Source organism: Strix aluco, chromosome 3 (genome assembly GCF_031877795.1).
Source record: "Strix aluco isolate bStrAlu1 chromosome 3, bStrAlu1.hap1, whole genome shotgun sequence".
NCBI classification, from domain to species: domain Eukaryota; kingdom Metazoa; phylum Chordata; class Aves; order Strigiformes; family Strigidae; genus Strix; species Strix aluco.
The window spans coordinates 117,164,853-117,189,270 of NC_133933.1; the positions used below are offsets into that span (position 1 = coordinate 117,164,853).

Genomic DNA, 24,418 nt, shown 5'->3' on the forward strand with positions numbered 1-24,418 from the left:
AATAGAATAGGATATATTTACAGATATGTATCGTTCAATAAAGCACACCTTGCTTGCTTCAGCATTGTGTATAGCTAAAAAACCCTCATATTTCTCTTTCAGCTTTATAGGGAATTAATTTTCTTTCTCTCAAAAATGTTAAAGATTTTAAAATATTTATCAGATTTTCCAAAGCTTCTTGTAATCATTATTAGTGAACAGTCTAGCGCCATGATCTGAACATAAACTAAGCCAGTTTCATGTCTTTGTTGTTGCTGATTTGCATCAGGGACTTGAAGCTAGTTTTCTACCATCCTCCATAAATGCCCTAGCCAGCGGTGTGCAGAGCTGATGTACCATTCCCTGCTCTGATTTGCATTTTATTAGTGATATGCTGTAAAAACAGATGCAATAGAAAATAACAGGAGGGTTCCTGTATAAGTCAAGGGCAGGATAACTAGATAGCAATATAAAGCTCTTTTAAGATCTACAAAACAAAATCAGTATGAAATGCAGCTCTTATTAACATGGATGTTTATTCCATTATCCCTTCAATTTGATAGAGGGTGACATTGATCTTTTGCTGGAGAAATTTTATCAGGAAAACCAAGGGCACATATCTTCAGCACTTTCTGCTTCAGTGAATAAACCAACAGCGCTGAATGGAACTGGAACGGCTGCGTGTACAAGTAAGGAGGATTTTCTAAAGAGGTAACAGAGTAGGTACTTGAGACCAGGTGTCTGGGTGTGCAGTTAGATCCATCTGGGCGGAGTCCTAGGCTCTTGAAGGTGAAGGTCCTGACACAAACAGCACCTCATGTCTTGGAATAATCAGATTTACTGATGGAATCTCTGCTTCATTCCACTGGGTATTGTAGTCTCTGAAGCTCTGAGTCTTACTTCTGTGGTAGCAGAATGCTATCACACAAGTTCACTTTCAGCTCTCAGACATTTAAGAGACTTACAGGACCAAAATGACCAAATGCAGAAAGATTTCTTTGCATATTCCATATAGTTTTTCATAAACTGCAACTCCTGTTCATAAGCAAAGTACCTTAAAGAATAGATCAGTCATTCTTTGCCAGACTAATATTTTACATTAGATTAGACTTTGGGCATATATCTAAACAGAATTTTGCCTTTTTCCAGGTTATGAGATTGAACGACATCAGATTCGTCCATTCCAGCTAGCAGTGGCTCAGAAATTGCTGTCTCATATTTGCTCAATTGCTGACTCCAGCACTCAAAATCTTGATTTGGGTTCCTTTGAGAAAATTGATTTCTTGATTTGTGTTCCACCCTCCGAAGTGACTTATCAGCAGACTTTGTTTCATCTCTGGCACTCAGGTGCTCATTAGTTAGCTTTATTTTAGATTTACAGGACATTGTTAAATTCATTTGTATCTGGAAATACTGACATTTGTTCCATTTCTTTAGGTATTTTATTAGAACTTGGATTAGAAAAGGAACATCTTACAAAGCAGAGGGTGGAACAGTATGTTATGAAACTAGATGCAGAGGCCCAGATTAAATTCAAAGTCTTTTTACAAAACTCTATGCAGAATCCACATACACTGTTTGTCTTAATCCATGATCACGCACACTGGGATCTAATGAGGTAAGAAAACTGTAACTCATTTTTAGAGAAATTATTATTGTTTGCATTAGCTCTCAAGATCAGCTTTCTGATTTATCCCTTCCCTCATCTTTGTTTGCATCTTTCTGCTAACTCTTATCTTCCCATGCATTGAATAAACGTGTTTTCTTTTAAGGTCCTTCATGACTTATTCTTATCTTGCTTATTATATTATGCCTCAGTGGAACATTTCAGCTTTTCTTGCTCACCATTCTTATCTTCTTTCAGCCACAACTATTTTTTTTTGTCTGGTTGTCATTTGTTCAATGGAAAGCTTCCTGTGAAAGTACACAGAGCTCATTATCCTCTGTCAGTGTCCTCTGGGCTGGAAAACATGCAAAAACCCTCCACAGTGAGTAGACAACTAGTGAGCCAACACTGCTGCTTATTTCTTTAACTGATTGGAAATTTTCCAGTACAATATTTTTTCTATCCAGAATCACTGATTTGTAATAATGGAAAGCTTCTGTGGATACATAGTAATGTCAGGTAGACTCCTCAGAGAAGCAGGGAGATTTCTGTCCAATGTTTACCAAGTTCCCCATCAGCTCACTTGCATAACTCATTGATTCCCTCACAGAGCCCCATTTCCTTGGCTTCTCGACAACCTGCCTGCTCAGAAGTTGGGCTGCTTTTGCTTTTTGGCTCCTGAGACACTGGGAAGCTTGGAGAACATACTGAATTCCAGAAACACCAACGTATTCCAACTTTGTGAGCACAGTAGTGTTTCTGAAACTAAAAACTATGGAATCTTGCTTGTGAATGAAATGACAAGGTTTTGTCTTTCACACTGGTCAGGAATGGTGATTTTCACCAAAACTTTGTATCTGCATGTGAGGGTTTCCTGTTCCAACTCCTCTGTATCTGAGGGACTTGCATGGCCCGTTACAGCTATCACAGCCTTTCAGGCATTTATTCATATAACATCCTTCAGTGGTAGGGAAATACCTGTATTGCTGCTTAACTCTGATATTTTTTCCTCTTATCTAATAAAGATATGTAAGTGACAAATACTTAAGTGACTGTTCTGCACCGCAGGATTCATGCCACCTAACTCAAGTCAGTTAAATGAGGTGCCTAAAACAGGAGTGTAATTGCCTGGGATTGCCCACATAGTCACAACTGAGACACGACATCTCTGAGGGCTGACTTAGATCATGGGCGGGCACAACCACTCTTGGAGTTACTTATCTCTCTCTGCTGGTAATAGAAGGAGCTTGCAGAGACTAGGCTTGTAACTTAGTCACTGCAGGTAGATGCCAAAAACTAAATAGCATGAATGTGGACTGAAGTTTTACACCAGAGCAAGGAATTGACTGTAGGTTTTCCATGATGCTAGCATTTGCCCTAACAATAACTATTTTTCCCTTTCATAATAGCTCTATCTCAGGTAGTTTCCCTCTGTTTTCCTGTTATCCTGACTTACTGTGTCATTTTCTATCTTGATTTTTGTAGGTAAGAATTATATTTTCTTAAGGGCAGCACTAACAATCTGGCCAAAGTTACTACAGGACTATGTGCCTGTTGGCAACAGTCAAAACATCAGCTTTCTTTCATCCTTTATCTCTCGTATTCTGGTAGCTGTAAGGGACTGGTAATTTGCTGTCTAGGGAGTTTGTCAGACTTACAGAAATTTTCAGCTGCAGTGAAATAATTTGATTTTTTTTTTTTTTCTATCCTTCTATGCAACAAAAGCAGAGCAAAGAATAGAGTCCTAACTTCCTTGTATGTGTTTAACTTCAATTTCACATCCAGGTTAAAGCTATTCCACTGACACAAATGTTTCCTTGTGCTGATCACTTTGGAGAGTTTTGGGTTTCTTTTTTGCAGTGCTATGCATAGCCTTTATCCTCAAACAGAACTGTCTACAGGAGTTGTTGATAGACTGTTGAACTGCAGGGAGGTGAAAGAGGCGCCAAATATTGTGACCCTCCATGTGACTTCCTTCCCCTATGCGCTGCAGACACAGCATACCCATATCAGCCCTTACAATGAGATCCACTGGCCTTCTTCATACAGCAATGTAAGATGGATGCTTTGAGGTGCTTTTGTGAGCTTTTCATAAGTTATTTTACAATTACATACTTGATGAAACTGTGGAGGCCCCATGATTTTTGTAAACAAGAATGAAGTTTGCATGGCATCTTTATCTTGTTCAGCCTGTGTTCTTTTCCCTTTGCTTGTCCTGTCATTTCTTGCCTTTTTTCTTTATTCCTTTTATATCTTCTATAAACTGTAGTAGTTCTGCTAAAAATCTTTGAGCTACATAAGTGAAAACCATCTGAAAATCTGTCTCTAGTGCATTACTGCATAAATATATGAACATTTATGGATTTTCTTCATATGTGTGCATATTTATTCCATACATAGATATTCTGTCTGTGTACATGTATATGGGGAGAGAGAGAAAGAAGCAAGGAAAAATTGGGTCAAACTTCTGTTCTCTCAAAAAAATTAATTCTTTTTCTTTCTCTCCTTGTTTTAATGTCTGTGTAGATATATGCTTATTAGAGAATGCGATTGCAAATATATCAGATACCAATGGTTAATCAATTGTAAATTAATAATTGATAGACTTTACCATTATATTTTTATTGCTTCATTTGCTTTAGGGTGTAGATTTATACCATGAAAACAGGAAATACTTTGGACTGTCAGAATTCATTGAGTCCACCCTCTCTGGACATAGTATTCCACTCCTTCGGTACGACAGCTCTTTTGAAGCAATGGTCATGGCTTTGGGAAAAAGGTATGGTATCCTCCTCTGTTTAACACAGAAAATTCAGGAGGTGTGTTCCAGTGACTTGAGTTATTACCTAGAAGCCTGATTCTTTTTTTTTCCCCTCGCTGTCTCACAGATCAACTGTGTATGCAAGGGCATTTCACTCGTTCTTATTTTCTTCTTCCATCTTTTTTTTTTTTTATATATTTGGCCTGTAATCTAATCAATCTAGGCTGCCTCTTACTATGAACACACACACACACAGTTTAGCCCAATTTAGAGTGTGTTCTTGCTGTGACCAGTAGCTACTTCTATATTATAATAATCTAACATTGCGTCATCATGTAATTTCAAATGTGTTATTACTTTTGTCCAATGTTATCACTTGCTGACCCTGGCTGATTTTAATGTGTAGAATTTGTGTATACTGTACTTGGACCACAAAGAGAAGTGGACATATCACTGTGGTTTGTACACTTAAAACAATGATAAAAACTTCAGAGCATCATCAGATCTTGAAAATACATAATCAGTTTTCCTTGATCCCTGTGAAGCAAGTGTAGAATCCTGAAAAAGAGTAGTGACACATTGTGTGCATGCGTGCAGCTGTGGATGAACTCTTTGGGATCTGTAAGAAGAATGAGACAGGACAAGTAAAATCTTGTGAATTTCTATTGCTAACTGGTAGACTGAGCACGTACACAGTTAACTGCTGGGGTTTCCTACAGGGTGCTTTGGAGCTCTGATCACGCATATCAGGCACTTTTCTAAGCAAGCCATGGTTGCTCTTTTTATTGTGCATCTGGGCTTCATTTCTGTGAAAACCAGAGCACAGGAACCTATTGCATATCCACATCTCTCCCTTCCATAGACTGGGGACTGAGACAGGGTGTACCTGGGCTTGGGAACCTGGAGTGCTCATTGGATTCAGCTCTCTTGGAAACAAGAGTAAGTTGGTTCAGGGCTTCAGTAAGAAAAAAAGAGAAACACCCCCCACCCTGCCTTAAGAATAACACATAATGAAGTATACTATTCTCACAGTATTTTGATTGATGATATTACTGAGTGCCTTAGCAAATACTCTGTGATAAATTTTGTAACACCAGTAAAGTCTTGGTAACTTAAAGTGATGTAACCTTACTGGACTACTTGCTTAGTAAATCTTTACTAAGAAATGGAGAGACATCTGTTCTGATTGTGAAATGATGCATTGCAAAGGCTATCCAACTGCAATTCGGTGAGTTTCTGCTGTATAATAGCTATGAAGGATTCTTTACAGGATAAAATCCTGAGTTTACTATATGTTGTAAAAATTAGCTTTTTCACTTTAGCCTTTAATACTTCACTATTTAATTCACCATTTATTTCAGGTTCCCCAGATTACACAGTGCAGTGATAAGGACTTTTGTCCTCATACAACACTACTCTGCAGCTATGATGGCAGTGTGTGGTCTTTCTCAGATGAAGAATTACACCTCAGTTGAAACTCTGGAAATCACCCAAAACCTAATAAACTCTTCAAGACAATGTCCTAGTGGTCATGGCCTCATGGTAGTGTTGAGAATTCCATGTACTCCGCTGGCTGCAGTGGCATATGAACGTCTGTATAATGTAAGGGAAAGACTAGCTCTTGAAGATAACTTTGAAATAATCTTGGGAAATCCTAATTCTGGAATCACAATAGGGAAGCACTTTGTGGAGCAACTAAAGGTAACTTGCAGAATGACATATACTGGGAAGCTTCATTAGATGGGTAGGTGGGGAGACTTTACTGGTGAGAATTATGGTCATGAGCTGAAGTGTGGGTCTTACTAGTTAAAAAAACCCCTACCATAAGGAGCATGACTTTTATCTTTTAGACATACTGTCTGTGATGCCTCTACTGTCCTACCTCTGGTTAATATTCAGTGAAATATTAACTAATACGGCTAGAACCTGACTTCCAGCAACAACCCTCCCAAACAGCTGAACTGCTTTTACCTACAGGGACCATGACCAATAAGGAAAAAAGCCAAATAAAGTGGCCGCAGTTTTAGCAGAACTTTCTCACAAAATCATCAGAGTGCAAATAGATTTTGATCAGTGACCAGCTGAGTTATATTATTCTTGTCACCAGCAGGTGGCATGAAGGCACCAAATCAGTGGTGCTGGTTATGGGTCCTAGAGCACCCTGGTATTCACAGCTCAGGACTTTATGCATTCTGGACCATGTGTTGGTTTATAAATTAATTTATATCCTTTAGATCCAGAGTTGTGGTCATCTGTTTAACAAAAGCCTGTGATACTCCCTTGCTTTTCATAAAATTACCATCATCTGATCACCAAAGCAAAAATGTATTTACATTCTACGATGGTGTAATATATATATGGTACACTCTGTACCATGTCTGATTCAATACATGTTAGATGCAGTCATTTGAGATCCAGGGCCTAATGCTTCTGTAAATTAGGCATAACTTATTCTGAAAAATCAGTATTAGTTCTGAATCACATCCTGGTTGTCTTCTCTGACATACATAATAGTGGTACATGTACAAATGTCAGAGGCTGAGTTGTTGTACTGTTGGTCCTACTGTGTACTCCTTATCTGTAGATCAGTCTTAGAGCAAAAAGGACTGACTGGTGTGAGCAAAGCAGTACAGCCTGATGTTAAACAGCCAAACAATAGATCTAGTTATCGAACTTCTCATGAAGTTATCAGGAAAACAGATAGCTTTTGGGGAGAGCAGAAGACTTCAGCGGGTAGCAAATGAGGACACTGGTATATGTGCTGAACACTTCCAGCTTTCCCCTATTCCTCTAAGGTGAAAAAGTCTCATTCCTAGCTCATTTTCTTCCTTAGACTCAGACATCCAGACATTATCTGCCCCAAGAAGCAATCCTCTGTACTCTTCTCTCCCCCAAAGCTCCTACTCAGCTTTACTGTCCATTGTACCATATACACTCTACCCAGCTATGCTCTGGCCTCAGTGCTATGCAGCTGGGAAGCTGGGAGGCTTTTCAGACTGGAACATACTGTCCCAACCTCCTCAGATTTACAGCAGGCAGATTGCTACCTGTAATGCTCTAGGAATTGTGCAATCTACCTATGTTGAAATCAGCTCTGCTCTGTGCCTTCCCTTGGTGGAACATCCATCCACTGTACAAATCGATTCATGTAATGGATGATCAAAGTATGTATTTCTGTATTTTTATTTGTGCCATATAGATATGTCCAACAGTGTTTCTTACCTTATACAGGTCTGGCAGAAAATTGAAGATGTAGATTGGAGGCCACAGACTTATTTGGAACTGGAAGGTTTGCCTTGTATATTGATATTTAGTGGTATGGATCCACAAGGGGAGTCTTTGCCACGGTAAGAAGATCCAGTATTTTCTCAGTGGCAGTGTTTTATCCATTGCTTACCAAATGTCTAAAGATTAACTGTGTAATTACTTGTGGGAGAAGAAAACAGGTTTCAGTGTCAAGATTTTTTTCCCCATTTTTTGGCAGTTTTTATATCATAAATACAAACCCTATGTCATTAATGATAATTTCCTTTTTATAGTAAGATATAAATACCTCAGAAAATATTATGATTTGTCCTAGTTTAGAGGAGAGAATAAGGGTATGTAAAAAAAAAAGTATAGCTGCTTTAGATACCCTAGGGTAGCTGAGACATCTGCGTGATGCTGGCATATGTGCTACAGAATGTGTGGAGAGATCAGTGCCTTCTGGAATGACAGGATGCCCTGGGGCACTAAATGCTTTTGTATGTTCAACTGAATACCATTCTGTGTGTTAGGCTTAGAACCCAAATGATTATTCTTTTTCTTATGCTGATGCTAATGTTCAGTGCACTAGATGAAGCTGCATAACTGGGTTAAAAAAAATAAAAGTGTATGCACCACAGTGGTAAACTTATTAAGCACGGAAGATACACTGTGTTATATCATCTCATCTGTAGTTTAAGCAGATTATGAAAAAATTCCCCTTTGGCTGTGTTTGTAAAAGAAATAAGGGAGTAGATTACAGTGAGTTTTCATACGAGCCCCTCTTGTTTCTCTCTAGATCACTGAGATACTGTGACCTACGTTTAATAAATTCATCTTCTTTGGTAAGGACAACCTTGGAGCAAGAACTTGGTTTGGCAGCATATTTTGTGAGCTCAGAAATTCACACAGAGAAAGCAGTTGTGAATGATGTGTTAGAAAGTGACCCAGAGAAACTAAGCAGCACTGATAATGAAGATGAAGAAATAGCGACGGAAGGTATTATTAGTAGTGATAATAAAAGAAGCTGTAAAATGATTGAGCTGTATTAGAAAAAGCAGGCTTGTATGGATACCTACTTTGTGAGGGTTTCTAGAGATAGCTTTACTGAGTGAATTCTGCTCCTCAGTTTTGCTTCATCTCACCAAACCTGTGTTTTCTCACCCTCCCTGCCTGGGGACTGCTGCTGCTGCACCATTTTAATCTCTTGCAGTTCTGCTGCTGCATCTGTTCTCTCTCTCTCTGGTTTTTTGGCTCTCTTCTCTCCCCTCCCTCTGTACGTCCTTTGCCTCATATGTTCTGGCAGCTGCAATGTGGAGCTTGACTGGCTACATCTAGTGATGCTCACTGTTGGGAGTGCTGTACTACTGTTTTGCCCTCCCTGCAGCAGGGAAGTGTGCACTTTGCCGTCCGGGAAACAGTGACCAGATCCCCTCCCTCACAGCACGGGCAGCTCCACCTAAACTGTCCCTGACTGATGATACCGAACCTATGCTTACATACTGACAATGATGAAGATTCCTCCCAAGGAAACTGCGTATAGTACAGCTGAGTAGTCTCTAGTTTGTAAGGTATTAGATAGTATGGCCAGAAAATATATCTGAACATAGTAACTTCTGAGCACTCCTTGAAAATGTCCATTAATTCAAACTGATAGTGTAGTGTTGGTGACTTTAGCATTTCTTAAGAAAGCAATTAGGAACATATAAATGTATAAACAAACAACAATAATTTACCCATGAACTGTTGGGGGGTTTTTTGAGTGATAGTTGATGGGCATCATCAGTTATCATTAAGTTCTTTACATTTTTGTTCACTGTCTGTTGTGCCTTGTAACTGTGGAAAACAAGGGATTTTTATCCCCATAGGTTATTTAAATCTCAAGTTCTTGCCTTCATTTCCTTTTCTATGCTATGAGGAGGAAGATAGCTGGCTACTGTTCACCTGTTAAGTTCTTACTCATTGATAATAAGGATAGCAGAACAAGCAGAACAAAAATATTTACTTTAATTGGATATGTACTTTACATAGAAGAATGAAATACCTGAGGTCATACTCAGACTGTCTACAATAGAGGCCTACTTTAGATGTGATGACTACTTCTGTCCATTTAGTTGAAGCATGCTGAGATTCTATGTGATCTGAGTCAAATGGGCATCTAAATTGTCAGGTGTCTAAATTGTAAGGCTGCTTTCCTAGTCCGTGAAGTACGGTATGCTCCTCCAGAGTTCAATTCAGAACACCTGAGATAGACTTACAGTCTTAATTTTTCTGCTGGCAGTGTTTATGTCTCTGTTTATCATGGTAAGACTCTATAGAAACAAGTATTTTAACTTAGAAGCCTAAGCTAGGAACCTCAAGTGAATATCCTTGGTGGCCATCCAAATGTGGATTTTCATCACCAAAAACTGAGGTATAATCTGGCTGTAAAGTTGTAATGTATGGGGTAGGATGTAATTTCATAACATACTGACAAAATAGAGCTTGTTGGCTGTTGGTTTACCTGACACTGGTTTAGTGAGGAAAATAAGACAAGGGTAGAAAGCGAAAACATGGTTGAGCCATGCCTAGAAATTACCAGCTTCTGGCTGCAGCATTGATTTGGTGAAGCTACTGCAGCTCAGCATAGTTGGATTAGGACATAGGCTGGTCCAATGGTAGGAACAGATACTCCATACTGAAAACAGAGTCAGAATGAGGACAAAACCCACACAAACTCTTGTGTACTTTTCCCTACTTGTATCTTGACAATGTAGCTGTGCTTTCTTACAGGCTTACTTAAATTATATTTTTTGTTTTCCCTTACTACCATTCATGAAACAGGTTCTACTTCAGAAAAGAGAAGTCCTATGAAAAGAGAAAGATCTCGTTCCCATGACTCTGCATCTTCATCTCTCTCTTCAAAAGCTTCCAGTAAGACCTTAAGATCATCTCTATTAAGTTACATTTAGGACATAAAAAGAGACCTTTTATTTGGTTTATTAGATAAATAATAAAAGGCATAAATCACTAAGATTTTGATAAAGCCTATTTTAGTGGGATCACTAAAGATAACTTTAAAACAAATAAGGATCAGACTTCTGAAATATAAGAAATAAGATCTTTTCTTGCTTGAAAAATAATCATAGGGTGGGGCGCCTAAACCAGGCACTTCTTCAATATGTGCTACTGGGGTGTGAATCCTCAGTTAGTACTGTGATGGCTGAGTGTGTTCGCTGAAGCCATGACAACTTATGAAAAAGAAAACATGCTTCACATTTTTTGAAAACCTTTTGAAAATCTGTAGGAGAAAAAGCATGCTCATCCTCACTGGTATTTTTTGGTTTTGCTCTGGAATGTTCACTCATTAATTTTGCACTGTTTGAAAGCTCTTTTAGAGGTGGATAATTTTTTAAATCCTTTTTAATCTGCAAAGGGATGTAGAAAGCATGAGGCAAACTACTACATCCCTTTGATAAATTTCTTTGCATTCTTTTATGCAGATAATATTAAGAGGAGAGTTGAATAAAAGTGGGGAATATAAATTTTACTGTAACTTCCTAGAAGTCACAGTCTCATGCAGCATTTAAAAACATGCTGGTTTTTTTCAGTGACAGTAAATTCATTTTGATCTAATTGTAGTTTTCAACATTGTGACGTGCATAATTGGCCCATGATTTCTTTTCTACAGGCACAGTGATGGTTAAAAAAGGACAAAAATCTTGAAAACATTTGGATAAGCTTCATCAACACTTTAATTTTCAAAATGTTTTTTTCTTCTTTAAAGTTGGGCTGTTCATCAGTTCCACAGTGTCCATGTGACATGCCTGTGACTTTGTGGCCTCAATTTGTCTGTGGTTAAAGAAATCTTTTTTCCTTTTTTTTTTTCTGTGCTCTTGGATACTGGTATTTTGAAGGATGTCACAGTGGTTTTATTTATAGCCATTCATACTGCTGGTGATATTTTTGTATTTATTGCTAATGTCCTTTACTGGCTACTTTAGATTAATATGCAGCTAGAGTATATCTTACTATGTCTTGAGACCAAGAGAAATTATCAACTTTTATTAGTTCAAAATATGGGGGTTTTTTTAGAACCAAGACTGTTGTTTTTACCATGAGAGGAAAGCTGTGTTTATCTATGTTTAGCTTCAGATAAATATTCCTAGTATCATGTAGAGACTGATTCCTCAACCAGTTCTGAGTCTACTCTGAAGACTGTGAAGTATTTGCATCTCCTCTTTGGAATTCACTAAGCATTAAAGATGCTCAGAACCACTTAAAACGAGGCCTTAAACTTTCAAGAAATCTTATTAATTAGAACATAGAAGGTAAAAATATACCACTTTCAGAAAATCAGCAATTAGCTGTGGGGTATATTTACATGACATATTCAAGGCCAACATTTGTGAGTTCAGTATGTGCTCTGAACTGACCAAAAGCTGTATGAATGCGTTAATGCATTATGTAGCACCAGAGACTTGAGAGCCAGGTTTTATTAGATCAAACTACGTGCTGTAGTGATGCAGACACATGAGCTGACTCAAAGGACTGTTTCTAGATGTCAGTCTGTGTAGACATTTCTGTAGTCTGATGGGGCTATAACCTGTGAATATTTATTTTCTTACATTCTTTTAAATGATGATTTCAGTAATTTTGTATTTGTCTCGTGATGAAAGTATCTGATGAACACTTCAAGCAAGGAATGAATGAGAGAAGTAGAGGACAGGACAATCACTGACATCTTTCCTATGCACTTCAGTGCTTTAAAAGCCACTTTCTGCATTAAGATGTATACCTGAAACTAGTCCCATTAGGACTTCTTGTATGAGAAAGGTGAAAGCAAGAACAGGAGTGGGATTGCAATGTTTGTTGGATACTCTATCCATGTTAACCCATGACATTGACTAGCAGAGATAGTTGCACTGTGTTGAAATACAAACTTTCTTTTAGTTACAGCATTCTGCAGTGAGTCGTCTCCTCCTTTAATAGCATCAGGGGATACAGCAAAATCCCCCCACCAAGTCCTAAGCAACAGCACTGAAGAAAATACAAATAACTATGAAAGGCAGAAGCAGAAAGTAGACAAGGGGGCACAAACAACAATCAGCAAACACTTGCCACCGGTAACTGAACAGCTGGATATGAAACAAAGCATAAAAAGTGCCCAAATTTCCATCACCTCATCCTCCTCCTCACCTTTCTCCTCCTCTTCTTCCTCCTCTGCACCTACTCATAACTCCTTCATCCTACAGACCTCTCAGTGCTCCATGACCAAAGCATCAAAACAGCCTCCCATAGTTTTCCTGCCCAAATTGGTTTATGACATTATTACTTCTACGGACAGCAGTGGACTTCCCAAATCATCTTCACTCTTGCCTTATCATTCTGTTATGTGGGCAAGTTCTTTTCGTCCTCTTATGAGTAAGATGATGACTTGCACGGAGCAGTCTCTATACTACCGCCAATGGACGGTTCCCAAGCCAATCCATATGGACTACAACAATAGAAATGAGGGCAGAATGGACACCTTTCATCCAAGGAGGCTGCTGCTGAGTGGGCCACCACAGGTGTGTAATAAGAACAAGGTATTATCATTGATTTATTTTGTTTAATTTTATCATAATCTCAGAAGAAATAGATTAGTTATTATCATTCATACTTGAAAGGGTTTTTTTTGGTGGAGAGTAAGTTGCTTATATTTTATTTCCTAATCATTTCTAATAAAATAATCTTCCTTTCTTTACTGTTAGCCTGAGTTTGAAGATGATGAAGCTGTAGCAGTGTTCATTTTCTGTCAGTCTCTCTCCATTAAAATGTTTTAAAAGATAGTTTGCTCAAGAGATAGTTTTGATGTATAATTTCAGTTTGTTAAAGTTGAAAATGCATTTACATTTTAAATAAAGATCAAAGATCCTCACAAAACCACTTTCTTATGATCAATCTGAAGACAGCTGGGAGTTTGTAACTAAGTTATTTTCTCAGTTTCCTCCACACAGCAGACAGAAATAGAAGCTGTTGTAAATAATACATGCAAGAAGTCCAGTTTAACATTAGAAGAGCCATCTTTCCAAGATGAGTAGCTGAGCCAAGAGTTCTAAATTACATTGAAAAGATATATGAAAATGCGTATAGTTCTAAGAAGTTCCTTCTTTTCTAAATTATCTAAGAATGTTAGCACTTATCTCTGAGTAAGGTATCTCATAGTTCAATGCACATGTTACATGCTAAACGTAATAATTGTGCCTCTCATGTCTGCTGAAATACGAAGCAACAGGATAGGAAGAGATACCATGCCTACTGAGAACATATATATGTCCTGTGAACTTCAGAAGTCAAAAAGGATAAATCCAAACCAAGGCAAAGACCCATATTGCCAGTTACTGTAATGTCAACCCAAAGAATTAATCTAATGATAGTTACTGATTTAACTTGCCTCATGATCCACTCTTCTGTGCCCATGCATTGCAAAAGGAAACTCCACATTGCTATTTGTTAAATGATTGTATTCCATTGTACACCCAAATTTATTGTGCAGTAGAGTAGAAAGAACATAAATGGGCTTTTCATACGGGGACTTCCTGCAAATTTACAGTAACCTGTAATTCATAAAAGTACTCTGATGAGCAGTTTTTCACTGTTCATTCCTTTGATCTAAATTGTCCCTGTTTGCCAAAGATTGAGGTATTATGTGATCAAGAAACTGGATTTCATACTCAGCTGCAGCATAAAACCAAATGCATTCTGGAAGAGAGTTGTTCATTTCCATCTCAAAGTAAAACACAGGTTGTGACAGTTTTTGTAAGAATTGTATATGTATACACATCAAATCCACAAAGATACTATTCCCAAAACCACACTAAGTATTCAGATTAGCTGATAAGTAATTATTTCTTTGCTGTTCATTTGGTTATGGGCCACAAATGTAAATCCATGATTCTCAGACGAGTCATTCAGAGAGTTCTGCAAGCATACTATACACCTGTGAGGAAGTTTTGATGCTTCACACACTTGGTACTTGCCATTTAATGAATTACAATTAAACAGGCAGCTTATTTATTCATCAGCTCTGTTCCAGGGCATGGTATTCACCACTTTTTGCTATCAAACCTTTTTCTTTTTTGAAATATTGACCCCCTGTACAGCAGTGAATTTCAGCCTTGATATCACTTCTTTTACTTGAAACTCCATCTCTTCTCCAGCTGTCTCCACAAGGCAGGTTATCTCCTAGTCTTGCAGGGGGTCATACAGTTAGATCAGTTCCTAAAGGACACTTCACATGTTCGTTAATTTCTTTCATTTCTTCATTTCTCTTCTCAGTTCTTTCTGAAGAATATAAGTTTCACACAGAACAAATTCATACATATCAAATCAGGTGTATCACGTCTTCTTCCTAAGATCAAAATGTAGGGGTATACATTCATTTCAGTATGTGGAAAAAGACAGCAGCTTTGCTTCCTTCACCGTTTTAACCTCCCAAATTGCTAAAATCTCCTGTAAATCAAACAAAGAGCTGTAAAAGTAAGTTCACTGTTTATTGGTTTAAGGTATAACAATGCAGCATTTCTTCTAGGGAATTGTTACAGTAAAATATACAGAAATTAGAATTACTCTTCTCTTTTTGGGAAGAAATAATTTTGCTTCCTGAAATAGGTTTTACTCACATGTGTTTGATAATATCAACATTTTACATGGACTTAAGGCTTAATGCATGAATAAATACAGGCTGAAATAAAAACAATTATTAGACAGCACCTATCTGAGTGTTGATATCTCAGCCAAAGTATAAGACTGCCAGAGTACTATCTTTTCAGAAATTAGGAAGTAGTTGTTTTCTTTATCAGGCAGCAATTACTTTACTAAAATTCAAATCAGGAAGCAATTTGTTGCTTAAAATGAAAAATGTGAAATCACCAGAGGAAGAAAACTAAGCCCATTAGTGAATCAAAATTATAATTCTCACTGTCAGGGTAATTAGTAATAAATTACACTCACCTTTCTCTCACAGACACATTTTACCCTTTGTACCGATCAAAATGTTTTGCTAAAAGACGATGCATTTTTACAAGGACAATTATATACATTAGAAGGAAATACATGCATTATTTTTAGAAGAGGCTCTAGGAAGTGCAGCAAAAACTGGATAGGCATAGAATAGATGTATATATTTATCTGTAAGTTAGCTCACATCATCGAAGTTAAGCCATTGGTTAGTGAGTATGAGTAAATATGCACCACCATGAACATGTATTATATCTATGTCTAGAAATCTAGTCCCTAGTGCACCCAAGAAAATGCCTAAGGAAGCCTAAATTCACTAAAATATTTTTCTTAGAAATATTCATCTTAAAGTTCTCCAAACTGCAAATCAAGGTTTTGTACCTTTGTTTTTTAACTAGATATTGCAACTTAGAAGTAGCATTTTCCTTAAACATGGAAGCTGCTTGTGAGCACGGCTCAGTCCCATGGCACCACAGCCAGGGAATGAAGTCAGCATGTCCTAAGACACTTTCTAAGGAAGAAAACTGCTGCCCATATTATTTGGTTTTCCTCTCCTCCTATTAAAATCTTATTACGATGGGCTTATATACCATTCAGGTTATGTAAGAAAAATGTTAGGGAAATATTGAATATATCTATTGTTAGCTGTGTTTTAGAAGAATGTAGCAAGTGGAAACAAGGAGAAGAGCCAGCACCATTTGACCAGCTGCCTGTGGACCATTGGCATGTTTTCTGTGAATCACCATTGGTTCACAGACTGCAGTTTGAAAACCAGTGCCATGGTATGTGAAGAACTATCTCATCTGGAAATTAAAATAGAAAAGCCTTATGGAATTATTTCCCCTTTTGCCATATTTCTCTGAATGTGAAGACTGAAATCAGATGATACATTATAGCAACATGTAAGAATAATAAAGTTCTTCTAGTGGTCCTGGTGTCCAGTGTCTGGAACAAGTTAAAAAAAGGGAACTCGTTACTGTCAGACCTGCTGCAACAGCACTTTTGGATGCCACTTCCATGAATAATCACGGAGGCACACATGTAAATTCTCTGACTGAAATCTCTTTCAGATTCTTAGACAGGCTGACTGTTTTCAGTTTATCCTTGATATCTATGGCAAACACAGTTCAGTGGTCAAAATCTTTGGAAAACTTTCCACTCCTCTCAGGTAGTGTATGTGTTTGACACAAAAACTAGATCTTCATACCTCTTGAATTTTCTGCAGGAAGATTTTGAATTCATATTCCTTCCTCTTGCTCCACTACAGCTACACTCTTCATGAATGAAGAGCTGCAGGGTAAACATATTCTTATTTTTTTATGGGTCAAATCCTCCTTTGCACTAAGGATGAAAATAGAAACCAAAATACTACATCTTTACAGGCCCCAAATTCCTTAGTTATCATAAGTTTTCACAAGATTTGAAATTTTTATTTCTTACTCTTCTGGGATTTTCCTCTTCCAAGTCTGATTCATCAGATTTCTGTCTTCTAAATTCAGGTAGATAAGAACAAATTAGAGTAATACTTCCATTATTTGGGAATATTGGCCCCTAGGTGCCTCATCTGTTAAAGTATTGGGCACTGCCACATATTTGAGGAACCTATTTCTGGCAAGCAGAGCTGTCTGTAGTAGCAGACTCCTTCATGTACATTTTGTTTCAGGAATGTAAAAATGCAGCCCGGTTCCTTCATTCTTTTAACTTGTTTGCAGAATTTGCATGCAAAGAGATAAAACTCCAAAGATAGGGAGAAAAACACCTTGCTCAGAGTACTTCCTTACCAGTCATCGTAATTGTTAATATATCATGCTTAAGCCCAGAGTCACCAATTAGGATCAACACAGCATTGGACTAAGCTTCTCTAAAGACGTGTAAAGCTACAGCACAATCATGTATACAGTTTAAAATTTCTTTGCAGATCTTCTGTTTTGTTGTAGTTGTCAGATGGAGGATGGGCAAATATGGGGCTTTATGCTTCAAAGTTGTACAATATCCTGCTTGCAAGATCTCTTTGTAGCTACCTACGATGCCCAAACTATCAAAAACAGAGGTGGTGACAGATGGGGCAAGGACTCTAGAGAAATGTGAAAGCTCTGTTTGTTGACAGCTATTCAGTATTTTCAAAGAAAGACACTCTGTCCATTTTACCTAGAGATGGTACACATAGAAAACAATACAATTAATTTTAAAGGTGCATTTACCTATCTGGGCATGCTACAAATTCAGTTGTTCAAGGTTCTTCCGTTCTGGAGTAAACGACTGTAAATGAGAAGTCATCCTTTTCTCATTTTCTTTTTGAAAATCTTCTCAAAATGACCTGGAAAAGGTGTTCCCTGTTTCACCAATTCATTTCTTCAGCAGCAAATGCAGGCAAACATGCAAGTGAATGGAGTCCAAATATGAATGTTGCTATGCACTCAGTCTGATCTCTCTCCTGGCAGAGAAACATTCTGAAAATGTGGAGAGATTACATATAGTGTTGCTAATATCTAACAATTCATAAAGCTCACAGTACTGTATTGGACATTTTTTGTGTGACAGATAATGAGATTGGGTAAGATATGATGCATGGAATATCATAATTACATATGTTTTAGTTTAGTGGTTAGGGACTAGCACTTGCAGTCCTGTGGTTTCTAACATTTTTGACTCATGACCTTTGTGTATACTTGAGTCAATTGACTACAGATACCTTTTGTCTAAGCACCATGTAGTAGTAGCCTAGTCACTTCCAGATACATTAGTGAAAACCATTGGTGAAGACTGGTCCCACAGGGAAAGAAAAATACATGATTTTGATAGAATAATTTTTAAACGGTTACCAAAAAGAAAAAGTAAGGTTTTCATCCATTGCTCTGTTGACAATTCTAAGTATATACTTCAAACAGACTAGGAATTAGTTTTTCACATAGGTATGCAATATCAAGGGAAATAGTTGCGTACTTTCAACAAATGATCTCTCGTTTGTTTGAAAACAGGGAATTGTTAATCTGTCAGGCCACCCTGTGTTTAATGAAATGATGATCAGAGACGCTTTAAAAGACTATGTTCATAAGGGCCTATAAAGGTAATCTCAGACTTGAGAGAAAACACTGAAAGTATTTTCTTCTAGGACAAAGCATCATCAGGTTTGCCTCAGATGTGAGAAGATAAGATGGTTTTGTTTAGCTCACCAATCAGCAGCCATTGCAGTCAAGTTTAGAACCTTGTTCCAGGGTCAGTAGAAAGATTCTCATTAGTCTCAATGGATCTTACATGAAAACCCAGACTGGAAGTTAGAAACAGCTGGTCCATGGGATGACTATGGTCCATGCTATCATTTCTTCTATTCAAAGTCACATTTTTCTGTATTACTCCTGGATAACAGAGAGCTATGTGCTAACACATGGTCTGCCATGTGCATCTGAAGGGCTTCTTTGACCCTCAACAGGGATAACAGTTCCCTTTTCCACCCTTGGCAAACAACTATTTAAAGTGCAGTCTGATTTCTTAAGAACAACAGATGCCGAACTTTGATCAAAACGAACCTTTATTTACTCTTGCTTAAGCCTCAAAGCCTCCTCTTCTCAAATATTGAGGAAAAAATGAAAATTTCACTTGACAGGTATGGAAAATAGTATATTCAGTACTATATTTAGTAATTCAACACCCTATGTTTCTGCCATGTCCTAGCAGTAATGGCAGTGAAGCTGGGTTTTCAATTCAGTAGTAATATAAACTTAGTCCAAAATCTGATACCACTTTGTGAAATCAGACAGTTGCAGCAGAATGTGTCATAACTGATCTACATGTCAAATGCCCCTGTACAGGTGTGACATTAGTCTTAAGTTGTCAACTGGACATCAGTGCCATTCTGAGGCTGAAGTATACACACACACACACACAATATCACGGTGTGTTCATTCTCCTGTGAGAGTGACATGAGCTTGCTGGTCTCTTATTTCTCACTGAAACCCATTGTGTACTGCTTCCTGTTCAAGTGTAATGGTTTGTAATGCTGTCTGCTTAGATATGACATTATTTACTTGATGTTATCATCAGTAAACTTTATGTGGAAGACACACAACAATCCATTGAGCAAATAATTGACTGTGGCTTATACCTTTCAGCTGAAAAAACTATAAAAGGGCAGCAATGCTATTTGGCGTAATGAAGAGGAAATATTATAGTGTGTTGATGGGGTAAAAAAGAAAGGAGAAAGTTATAATCTTAAGATAATTTTAAAATGGAGACTTTAAATCAATGGAAGGGAAATAATATATTTTCAGCACAAGAGGTGGAACAACACATTGGTACATATACCATGTCCTCCAGGAGTGGAAGTGGCCTGCACAAGTTCTATGGATGCATGCCACTTCGTTCTTCAGGATAGTCAGTGAACTTCAATAGCAGTCAGTGTACTGGTCAATTATGCAAATATGAAAGGGTTGAGGTAATTTGTCTGTTATTGTGTAGTTTGAGGAGTTTCTTTGGAACATTTTATGAGCTTATATGGATTTTTAAAAGTTCATTGCCTATGTAGAAACTACAACATCAGGAGAGAAAATGCTCGTCTGAGGGGCTGTAAATTAGAACTGTGATGTAAAATGTGTTCTCCAAATTAGGTTCCTGCATAGAGAGAACAAAACTGTTGAGCCTTTAATCATTTCATTTATGCCAAGGACCTATACAAATACAGGGATATGCAAGCGCTGAATATTAATATTCCATTTCACTGCAGCTGCAATTTCCAGGTATGTGGAAAAGTAACATGTTGAAAAATGAAAGTTTACTTTTGTATTTTCTAATTTATATATTTACAGATAGGGAAAACAGGTGCCTATCTGCAGTTCCTCAGTATTTTGTCCCGAATGCTGATTAGACTGACAGAAGTGGATGTTTATGATGAGGAAGAAATCAACATTAGTAAGTACTTGATATAAAAGCATTTGCTTCTGGAGACTAGAAAATGGTTATGTTAAATTGAAATGTAGTTGTCTGTATATTCTATGCCATTTACATTTGCAATTAATTTACATTACTGAAATATTTAAAGAAAATTTTTGAGTGATCTTCAACTGATACTTAAGAATATTTTATTATTTCACTCATCATTTAAAGTTTAATCTTCCTCTCAGAAAGAAAACCACATACCTCTGTTTTTCTTGGGAAGTAATAAACAACATTTATGTATATTAAATGATATCCAGACATTGTTTTTGAGTTTAGAATTGGAATGAACTTTTGTGGTAAACTATATCAAAAGAATCAGTGAAATTATGGCAGATTTATACCATGAGGAGCAATGTCATATTTTCTGAGCACATAAGACTACATGAGGGAGGAAAACTGTTCCTGCTCTCTAATAGCTAATTTTAGTCCAGACTTCCTTTATTTACAGTGTATTACTCCCCTGTGTTTCCAGATGTATTTCTGTAATTAAGGGCTGGATTACATAGAAAAATATGGGTGATATTTTATGGGATATGTCTAATTCTGCACTAAAAGCATGCCCACAGTCAGCCGTACAGATACTCAGGTGGGTGCTACCTGTCTGCTAGTGTCTCCATCAGACCTTTGCTGGAAGCTGTTCAGTCATTTTACTGTGGGATTGTGCCTCTGCTCTTGTCTCTGAGGGCGGTTTGGGGCAGTACCCAGAAGTCTTCCTCCACACGGAGCTGTGCTTGAGAAAGAGGCATCTATCCCTTAAGGTTTGTGGCAAAACCTGTGGAAAAGGTGACCAGTCTGATAGGGGAGAGGTTTGTGCAAGCAGTCCTTTGTATTTCAGGCAGGATTTTAGAGGTAACTCACAGTCAGGGCATGAAATAATTTCAATATCTGACTAATTCCACATGAGTTTCATATTTACTTTGGGTGCCAAAAGTCAGGATCTCACCTGTTGTAAGTAATCGTTTAGTTTATACTCATAGACATGGAGTTATGGCCCTTTACAGCAGCTTACAGATGCCCTCCAAACTGAACTCCTCACTACTGTCCATTTTACTTTTGTCAGATCTTTCATCCTCTTGACAAAGGTAGAAAAGTATTTTGTAAGGACTTGTGTACATCTGGGTTTTTATGTCAGTCAACCTGTTTCAGAAAAAGGCGTAATTTCACTGCACATTATACCAATACCATTTACTATTTTTCTCTTATCCTGGAGTGAATTATCTTTGATTACTCTGGTCTTATCACTAGAAGGGGCATTTGACTTTAACTCTACACTGTACTTAATACTGCAATTTCTGAAGCTTTAGAAGGGCTTCTTCTCCTCAGGGAGAATAACATATCTTTCCTCAACTGAGTTCACAAATGTGGTGGTCAGTGGAAAGACTCCAAATGCCTGGATGCAGGAAGATTAGCCTTACTAGACTCTTGACTTTGTTTTCATCATCATCCCACCAACTGCTCCAGTAAGATTACAGAGGTCTTAAATTGAAAACAAAGGTTTAAAAGCCAGAGTTGCGTTGAGGTATGAGGTACATTTGTTCAAAAGTGCACCTCTAGATGCATCATAATATTGCTTCCTCAGAATGGTGAAAGAAAACATGTTGCAGGAATAGTAGGCATAGCAAAAACATCTATAGGAGTATGAAGAGCTTTAAAAATTGTAATTACATGAATTCTTATTTTTCAATAATATCATAGACATAAAAGAAGAATCTGATCAATACTACCATCAACCTGGAGATATGTGGCCAGATTTGGAGACATTTAAGAAGATGCCTTTTGACTACACTATCCATGACCCTAAATATGAAGATGCAAGTCTGATTTGTTCAAAACTTCAAACTATAAATAGTGAAGGTTAGAATTTGAAAAATCTAGATTCGTACACATAAATGTATTTATTTGTTTTTAACGTGAGAATCCCGTTAAACTTTTAAACTGAGTGAAATTATCAGAATTGCACTTGACTAAGTAATAGTGAAAAAAGATTTGAAGTTTGCCAGATGAAGCACCAAAGTATGAGGCTTATAAATGTTTTATGGAATATTACATAGGTAGTCTTTCATTTAAAAAGCTCTGATTCCACAATAGGTCTGTGTATTCAAATGTTTTTATGTAGTAGCATTATCCTGCTCTGTAGCAATCAAATGACTTATGTGAGTAAAGTTAATTATGTACTTAAAAGTGTTTATAGGTTTATTTTTTAGGTTTTGGTTTAAGTTTGGAAAGCATGAGATGCTTATGTCCAGATGTAGATTCATGGAGTATTGGGGTGTGAATTAGTCCTTTGAATTAGCCAGCTGGACACACACAAGCCCACAGGACTGGGTAGGATGTATCCAAGCATGCTGAGGGAGCTGGCCAACATCTTTGTAAGGCTACTGTCTATCATTTTTAAAAGGTAACAACAATTGGTGGAGGTTCCTTATGGTTGGAAAAAGGAAAATGCCATGCGCTTCCTCTACAGGACAGAAGGAGGATCGAAGCAATTACAGCCTAGTGAGCCTACCCTCAGTCCTCAAAACAATTGTGGAACAAACTCTCCTGTAAGACATGTCCAGACCCATGAATGTCAGGAAAGTGATTGGGAGCTGCTAGAATGGGTCTATCATAGGCAAATCATGATTGGTAAACATGATTGCATTTTATGATGAGATGACTGGCACTATGGACAAAGGAAGAGCAGTGGTTTCATCTTGACTTCAACAAGGCTTTTGTCTCTGTCTTCTATGACATCCATATAGCCAAAACTGGAGAGAGATGGTTTGGATAGGTGGATTGTAAAGTGGGTGGGAAATTGGCTGGACCACTGAACTCAAAATGTGATGAGTGGCACAAATCTGACTGACAGCTGGGTATTCATGGCAATACGGATAGAGAGACTGATAGTGAGGCAAATGCCATTTAAGATTGCCATTAATAACCTGGTCAAAGGGACAGAATTCAACATCAGCACGTTCATGGATGATATCAAATTAAGGCAGCAGTTCGTATGCAGTAAGGTAGCACTGCCATTCAAAAACACCTTGACAGGCTGGAGGAATGAAATCTCCAGGGAGGAACCTCATATAGTTCAACAAAAGTAAATCCAAGATCTTGCACTTGTACAAGCCTGGGGCCAGCTGTATAGACAGCAGCTTTGAGGAAGGTGACCTGATGATCCTGTTAGGCAACAATTTGAACATGAGTCACCAGTTCTCCATTGGGTTAACGGCTTACTAAAAATCTAGCAAGCAGGGAAGTGATTTTTTCTCCTATGCGTGGCACCTGTAAGACCACATCTGGAGTATTCTGTCAACTTTTTGGCTTCCCAGTACAAGAAAGACATTGACATACAGAAGTGAGTATAGTGGGTAGCCACCAAGATGGATAGAGGCCTGAAGCATGTGACGTAGACAGAAAATTGAAGAGAATTGGGTTTGTTTGGTTTGGAGAAGTCTAGCAGGGGCATCTGATTGCTGTCTTCAACTTCCTAATGGGAATTTATAGACACAAACTACTAGAGATACACAACATAAGGACAAAAGACAACAGACACAAATTGCAACATGGGAAATTACAATTAGATAGTGTGAAAAATATTTCCAGAATAAAAGTGGTCAAACCATGGAGCAGGTTGCCCAGAGAGACTCTGCAAACTCCACTCAGTGATTTTCAAAACTTGATGGAACAAGGAACAACTTTGAACAACCTGATACAATGCTGCAAATCTGAGTGAAAGGTTTGGTCAGATGACATAACAAAAGTCCTTTTCAGCAGAAATTATATCTCATCTTCCTTCAGTCTCTCAAAAAGGAGACCCTTTTTTAAAATGTAGAGATTTGCTAAAGAGCAGCAGCAATAAATTTACCAAGTTAATTTCACATAATCTACTGTGATGTCCATCACAGGATGACAAATGTCTGTCATAAGACTCTTTT

The 24,418-nt window shown here is 37.7% G+C and overlaps 1 protein-coding gene across 2 annotated transcripts in view; it reads left to right on the forward strand.

The window, feature by feature from the left end:
• The window catches only part of GREB1 (growth regulating estrogen receptor binding 1), a 58,202-nt gene that overhangs the window by 21,153 nt on the left and 12,631 nt on the right, over positions 1 to 24,418 (forward strand). The window contains exons 12-23 of one of the 2 annotated variants that reach the window (XM_074820804.1): positions 543 to 668; positions 1,129 to 1,326; positions 1,417 to 1,597; positions 3,446 to 3,638; positions 4,228 to 4,364; positions 5,708 to 6,047; positions 7,578 to 7,693; positions 8,389 to 8,588; positions 10,413 to 10,502; positions 12,522 to 13,156; positions 20,372 to 20,474; positions 22,197 to 22,355. In XM_074820804.1, coding sequence (XP_074676905.1) covers positions 543 to 668; positions 1,129 to 1,326; positions 1,417 to 1,597; positions 3,446 to 3,638; positions 4,228 to 4,364; positions 5,708 to 6,047; positions 7,578 to 7,693; positions 8,389 to 8,588; positions 10,413 to 10,502; positions 12,522 to 13,156; positions 20,372 to 20,474; positions 22,197 to 22,355 — 2,478 coding nt within the window. The remainder of the gene's footprint in view (positions 1 to 542; positions 669 to 1,128; positions 1,327 to 1,416; positions 1,598 to 3,445; positions 3,639 to 4,227; positions 4,365 to 5,707; positions 6,048 to 7,577; positions 7,694 to 8,388; positions 8,589 to 10,412; positions 10,503 to 12,521; positions 13,157 to 20,371; positions 20,475 to 22,196; positions 22,356 to 24,418) is intronic. The other variant, XM_074820805.1, reaches the window with a different exon arrangement.